The sequence below is a fragment of the Coprinopsis cinerea genome (genome assembly GCF_000182895.1).
Source record: "Coprinopsis cinerea okayama7#130 chromosome Unknown cont3.29, whole genome shotgun sequence".
NCBI lineage: Eukaryota > Fungi > Basidiomycota > Agaricomycetes > Agaricales > Psathyrellaceae > Coprinopsis > Coprinopsis cinerea.
Window position 1 is genome coordinate 1888 of NW_003307516.1, and position 7144 is coordinate 9031.

The following is a 7144-nucleotide window of genomic DNA, read 5'->3' on the forward strand; positions in this document are numbered from 1 at the left end:
CAAAAGTAGTAAATTGGTAATATGTCGTCGAATAGCAACCCGCCAGACGCTCTCAAGGGTTCGTTCCTCCCTCTCCTTCACGTTCTTGTTATTAACAGTGGAATAGGGACGACAAGTCAATCACCTCCCCCGCCCGTCGAATTGAAGCATATGACGTCCAACAACTCGCTCCTCTCGCCCAGCGCGGCGTTATCAGTATCCACATCGCCCACAAAAGACGGCGGCGCTCATGGCCATGACCGCCATCGAGGCATGGAGAGGGGCAATAGGCGCACCTCGCAGAACCTACGAGCCACGACAGACAGGCTCGGCTCGCCGAGTTCGATTCCGTCGTCGCCTACCAGCGTGTACGTCCCCTCGTCGTTCCTGTCTCGAGCGAGTATTGACACAAACGATTTCTAGACACTCGAGCTCGAGTGCGATTTTCGAACGCGATATTGAGCCGATGGTCTCGCCCAGCTCACCGCCTTACCTCCCCTCCCCAACCTCGCCTCAACGTCCGCTCGACCCACACCGCATCCCCCGCGCCAAAGCCACAGAGCAACTCGAACAAGCCGTCCCATCCGTGCTCGACAGCGCAGCCGCCATCCTCGCCACCCTCGACATCGACCCCGCCGCCCCCTCAACCTCAACCTCACCCGACGCCCCGCCCGTAGAGAAGACGAGCCTGGACCAGGTAGCGGTCGTCGCACCCGCCTCATCAACCATTTTCGAGAGTTTGGGAGGGCGGACAAGCGGGTTTGCGAGCCCGCTGAGCTTTAGGAGTCGGAGTCCGTCGCCGTTGGGGAATAGGGGAGCTCCTGCGCCACCGCGCCAGACAGATTTGTTGTTGGGCATCCCATCGCCTGTGGCGAGCGTCGTCTCCCCACATACGGTCTCTTCCTCTGTGATCTCTAGCCCCTCACCCTCGACGTCGACGTCCCCGCCTGTGCGGACGGTTCCTCTATCCTCGTCGCCGCCGATTGCACCCCAGATCGCTGCGTCGATCAGTAAAGATTCGACGTACTCGACTGCGCCATCGCTCGTTACACCCACTTCGACGTCGTTCGAACCACCAAACGACGATGCGGTTTCTGTTTCGTCGGAAGCGCCAGCACCCACAACCCTCCCCCTCGCCGCCCTCACAACCTCCACCACCACCTCCTTACCCTCACCACCAGCGACATCCCCTCAATCTACGACCTCACCCTCGAACCTCACACCTTCCCACCCGCCCTCACCACACCACGTCCCCAAGAAACGCCTCTCATTCATGTCCTACTCCGACTTGCTCTCCAGCACACCAGCCTCGACCCTCCCGCTCTCCTCGCTCACAAAAGAAGCCAACGCTTCCGATCCGCCACCGCACATACCCAGTGTGTCGGGACTGAACCTCGTTTCCGCCGCAGCGAGTGTAGCGAGCGGGAGTGTGTACGGCGGGGGGTCCACCACCGCCTCTCTACGTGGCTTTAGTATGGGGTTGGGACCGACGGGTGGCTTGACGCACCCAGGAAAACGGGATTCCATCGCGTTGTTGGATAATGTGGGAGGCGAATGGGAGAGGGAGGGGATGGGTATGGGGTTGGAGGAGCGGTTGGATAGGCTGGACGTTGGTGGGAGTTCGTATGCGGGCAGTCCGGTTGGTGGCGGTGTGGGTGTTGTGTCGTTGCCTGCTGTCCAGGGCGCTGTGGCCGCTGCTGGGAGGGTGTAGTTGGCGTGAGATCGAGTGGTGAAGGTGGCTAACGACGATCAAGGGTCGACGCTCGACGCCCGACTCGTCTATCGTTGTCGATGCTGACGCCAAGTGCCCAGTCGTCGACTCCTTTTTTGCTGTTCGCCCCCCGCCCTCTCTCTCCCTCGCGTTCGTTCTTCGTTATTTGTTGTTCTTGTTCTCGTGGAATGCTTTCTTGGATCCTGTTCTTTTTAATTATGTGTTGTTCTTCGCCTTTGGATTTCTTGCACTCTGTTCTCTTTTAATTCGTCGACGTTGTAACCTTTCTTGTCGTCGCTCTCGATTCGATGTTTCGTTTTGCGCTCTTGTGGTTGTTGTCTTTTCCCCTCTTTTCTTACCGTAATACCTCGCGCCTCTCCCCCCTCGTGCCTTTCTTCACCTCGTCACCTGTAGTTTCGCGCTTCGTGTGTAATAGCTATTTCGCGCTCGCGTTTTCTCCTTGTATCCGACTCCCTCTTCTCTTCTCTTCTCGCGTTCCCTTCTTAAAGTCTCGTCTCGTCGTGTCGTTCTCTTCCTCCTGTTTCCAAGTCTCGTTTCTCGTCCCGTCTCGTGTCGTCTGTCTCTAGTCTCGTCTCCAAGCACCCTTACCCTACCTTACCCGTACCCTTACTACACTCTTACACTAAAGATTAACACCCCATGGAACAATAAATAGGTCAAGTAGTTATGTCTGTTCTCTTTTTTTTTTCGGTTTTCGGTTTTTTAGCTTAAGTATTTCGTATTTCGTATTCGTATGGTTATTTTTCGAGGTCCGAGGAATTTCAGATACAATATTGAAGTCGGAATTTGAGAATGGATCGAGGAATCAGAGTGAAGGAATTGGAATTGGGGGGTAGTGTGTGCTTAGGGGGTGCTTCTAGATGAAGAGAGCAGCGGCGGCACCCACGGCGATATACCCACCTATACCGACGATAGCGCCGACGCCGACCCCAGACTTTCTAACGAGGGGCGCTGCCAGGTGGAACTTGAACGACGGGTATCGGGGCGTCCCCCCTGATCTTTATCCTCCTGACCATCTTCATCCTAGCGAAGGTAAGTACTAAGTACGACGACGAGCGTGTGTGAGAGCCCGCGTGTGTTTACTAGACGGGGGTGTTTCGAAGAAGGGTGCCAACTTCCATGCGATAGTGCCTAGGTTTTGAACTGCGGTTGCATGATGCATCCGTCGTTGCGAACTTTGCGGGCGGCGGGGATGGTGGGGAACCCGTGAACGCTCGACGGGGCGTCCGAGTTGTCGATGGACTATGTATGTGCCCGTGGACGAGACTCGAGTAGAGTAGCCTTAGTAGGTGGAGGGAATCCCCACGGACACAGTATGCAGCCCACCCAACCTGGATCTCTGATCTTTACTACGTGAGCTCGAATCAGGATTAATGAGAAGTTGGACCGCGTTTCGGATTCCGGAAACTGAAATGGAGGGAACAGCTTACAAGAACGCGTTGTAGTACTAGTCGACGTGGATCGCCTCTTCGAGGTGGGGGCTTCACTCGTGCATGCGGGGTGGAGGGAATGAATGAAGGGTGTGTTTCAGCTGGTTTTGGACGCATGCCCTGTTCCTCCCGACTCCTCTCGTCGGGTAAGTAAGTACGTTGTATAGTTGAGTTGACATGCAGCACGTTCTGTCCATGTACCGCAATGGACAGGTCTCTTGCGGTGATGGGCGTCTAATAGTAGCTCATCCTTGGGCTTAGGGCTAGTATGTCCGGAGGTGCTGCTGTAATCTCCCTCATTCTCTTCTCTCTCGCTGCTATTTTCCTTATTCGAAATGGCGGAACAGAGTTGGATTTGGAACATATCACTGCTAATGATGCATCACCAGATCGTCACAATCGATACATTTGAGTTTCCAAGAAAACGGTAGCCAATTAGGCGCCGAAACAACACGCACTTCCCAACGGCTGTCAGACTAGGCATTGGAGTTCCTCAATGAAAGGATGATGATGATCTAGTCCCTGGTAAGCTTACCCATTGCCTATGTCCTCCTACTCGTAAGTACAGTTGGCTACCACACTGAACATCAACCCCGACAGAAAATAAGCGCCCAATACCGCGCCATGCCGAATTGGACATTCAATTTCCGTCAACACGAGGCTTGCCTGCCCGTCAAGCCACCGTTGATCTCCTCGTCCTGTGTCACGCGCTCTATTTCTGAATTGAATGACGGAACAGCCCCTTTGCTGCGCGTGCCAGAGGTAAAATACTTGAAGACAAGCCAAGCCAACCCCGCACACGTTTTCGTCCGTCTTCCACTTTCTACTCTACCGCCTGTCGCACCTTCTTCAGGGATCCCTTCTTTTTTAAAACGGTGCAGGGCGATAGCCGCGGTACAGCTTTTATATCACTTATTCGTGGCTCACGAAGGCCTGTTCCGCTTTTTTAACACACTACCTGTAGGGTTCAGGGCCAAACTCGCCAGAGATGGGTACAACAGATGGGCGAACGCGATGGGCAATGGTTGACGATACCCACCCTCTTATTTCCTGGGCAGGACAGTGGAAGACCACGCTCGACACAGTCGAGGATGCGTACAGCCGTAATGGACAGGTTTATGGAGGTTCTCAGCATGTAACGACATCCACCGGGTTCATGTCCTTCGTATTTCGAGGTACGCGTAACCCCCACTGCACGATTTTCATGGTTTCTTTTCAGTTGTTCGTGCTCTAATACCTCCCATCCACTGCACTACTAGGCAGCCAAGTTGCCGTCCACGGCACAAGTTATGCGAACCAAACCGACCCAGCCTGGTCGTGCTCGGTCAACAACGTGCGCTACGATCCACCACGAGGTTCGATGGGAGAAAAGAAGGACTATTGGCCTATATGTAACGTCGCCCTGAACGATGAAGGCCCCCATGTCATCACCATCGATGCAAACGCGACTGAAGAGCATCCATTCCACGTCGACTTCATCCGGTACCAACCTGTTTGGGAAGACTGCGAGACGCTTCACCCGACTGTTGTCCTGGACAACACTGACCCCGCGATAACATACGACTCGGGTAACTGGAAATCATATGTCTACAAAAATGAGACAATGCTCACGGTGGACAGGGGCGCAAGGGCGACCGTTGAGTTCCATGGTGAGTGATGCATCTAAATAGCCAAATTTCGTTCCTGACGCAAATGGGCCCCTCAGGAACGAAAGCGACTTGGGTGGGCTGGATTATCAGCTCCTATCCAGCGGGCGCTTCTACAGGAACATGGTCGATCGACGGGGGTGGTCCAGTCCAGTTCGAGATCCCAGGTCTTCCATCAGACGCAAACGAGACTCTCTACTTCCAGAACTTCTTTGAAACACCTCGCCTACGATCTCGTGGACCACACAAACTCGTCGTCACCCACATGGGTCCTTCGGCTCCCCTCACTCTCGACCATCTCATCATTGAGGATGGCGATATCGACGTCCCGCCCGGTGAAGCCAAGGTTATTGGGAGCGCTGCGGGAGGGATGGACAGTTCGACGCCGGTGGGAACGATATTGGGGGGTGTAGTCGGAGGACTTACCTTCCTCGCCGTATGCGCATTACTGACCTTCTTCGCCATCCGACGACAGAAGAAGAAGCACCGCATGGCCAACGAGGATCTGCCGCTGATTACACCTCTGATGCCGCCTGAAAATGACGATACTTCGACGAGTCAAGGTCCTTCTCCTCGCCGAAGTGGGATGCTTCCCTCCCAGAGGGTCCGGTATCCTTACCAGCCTCAACCGTCGCCTGGAATGATGCCGACCAAACCCAGCCTGTCTTCGGTGCCCACGAGCAACAACAGCGCCGTTCCAATGCTCTACACCAAGGCTACCAACCCCAACTTCTCTCGGACATGGTCATCCCCCAAGAGCTCGGCTTTCTCATCCCATCATTCACGACAACACTCCTTCCCTCCCTACCCGCAGCCTCAGTCTACCGTCCACGGGCATGACTCGAACACATCGAGCTACTATAGAGGATCTGGAGGATATCCCGCGGGTCTCCGACAGCATCAACAGCGGCAGTATCGTCAATCACAGGTGCTCCCGAACCCTACTACGCCGTCTTCATTGCGGCACGCGTTACCAAAGTCGATGGTCGATCTTCGTGGTTCGCAGTGGACCGCAGGAGGGGGTGGCGCGAGTTCAAACCCTGATGCCGACTCGTTCCCGATGCATCCAATGGATCGAACACGCCATACAAAGTCCACGCCATTCAAAGTCCGCATAATCCAGCAACATCCACTTGGAAAAGACTGCACAGGGGCTATAGGTTAGTCAATTACTCGTTACAGTGTTAAGTACGGTTTATATGGACGCTATCACAACTTGGATTTCATTGTTGTAAATGTACCAATTTGCTACATACCCAGCACACGACTGGGTGATGGAAAAAATTAAAGGTTTTCGCTAAGCGCTCAATGTGGAGTCCGCCTGGCGGTAAGCGCTGACCGGACTTCCTCCCTCTTACATCGAAATCGCTCCAGCCTCCAAGAGACATGGAGAGGGAGTGCCACCCCCAACACCACCCTCTGCTACTTCGCATACAAGTCCGAGTATGATACGAGAAGCCTATCCCCAGCTTCTGATTCAACAAAAGAACCACCCCCCAAGTTCTCAAATCGCCGAAAACCATTTAAACCTCCTACGCAGCTGAGAAAATAGACCTCCACATCCTCATTCAGAATTTCAGATCGGCTCAGGACACAACCATGCAATCACTCCGCTCACTCCTCCTTTCGTCGCTCCTCATCACATCCACCCTCGCAGCGCCTCAACCCCTCCAAAACGACGCACAGCCCACCTGTACCGCGACCGCGCAATCAACTTTCCACCCACCCAGCGCTCTCTGGATCGCAGACAACCTCCCAGCCGTCCCAGGCCTCCAATTGCCGCTGGGCCGCAACCATGTCTGGAAACACGACCGCCTCGACGCTCGCGTCTGCGTTACCAACTCCTCCAAAGAGAATCTGCTTATCAGTATTTCGGAGATTGGGCGAACGATCAAGAAGATTGTAGAGTCGTGCTGCTCGGACTTGGGGGAGGACGGTGGGTGTATGGGTGGGAGAGACAGTTTTTTAGCGAGAGGTGGAGACGGGGATGTTCCCTTGGAAGTGTGGGTTGGGGCTATCGGCGAGAATGTATGCTAGAGTCGTCCAAAGGAAATGCGCACAGCCTCGTTTACCTCGTCGAGAGTGCGATTGCCGTGTTCCAAGAATGGCTTCTCCCGAACTCTTTAGTGCAATGGTTCTCAGTGAAAACTGTTATTGACTGGAGAATCATGATATATCATATAAATCTGGAGAACCCCTTCTATCAACGCCCTCATACTGCATCTCCCGTCCTTCACAAGCCAACGATCATGTCAAGGGCTTCCGCGAATCATGTCTACATAAACCTGACCACAGACGACCAGAATGCTTGTTGCGGTTTCTTCCTCATTCAGTCAAGTCAACGATGCGATTCTCAT

The 7144-nt window shown here is 54.2% G+C and overlaps 3 protein-coding genes across 3 annotated transcripts; all 3 read left to right on the forward strand.

Moving 5' to 3' along the window:
• Positions 1–445: 445 nt before the first annotated feature.
• Positions 446–1690, forward strand: CC1G_13274 (hypothetical protein; the record flags this gene model as incomplete). The annotated part of the gene is made up of 1 exon (XM_001841490.2): positions 446–1690. One exon carries the CDS (start codon positions 446–448, stop codon positions 1688–1690), a length of 1245 nt encoding a protein of 414 aa, XP_001841542.2.
• A 2472-nt stretch (positions 1691–4162) lies between these two features.
• Positions 4163–5952, forward strand: CC1G_13275 (hypothetical protein; the record flags this gene model as incomplete). Its single annotated transcript, XM_001841491.2, has 3 exons — positions 4163–4316; positions 4401–4790; positions 4847–5952. 3 exons carry the CDS (start codon positions 4163–4165, stop codon positions 5950–5952), a joined length of 1650 nt encoding a protein of 549 aa, XP_001841543.2.
• A 434-nt stretch (positions 5953–6386) lies between these two features.
• CC1G_13276 (hypothetical protein) lies at positions 6387–6824 on the forward strand (the record flags this gene model as incomplete). The annotated part of the gene is made up of 1 exon (XM_001841492.1): positions 6387–6824. The coding sequence occupies one exon, from the start codon at positions 6387–6389 to the stop codon at positions 6822–6824; it is 438 nt and encodes a 145-aa protein (XP_001841544.1).
• Between the last annotated feature and the right edge of the window lie 320 nt (positions 6825–7144).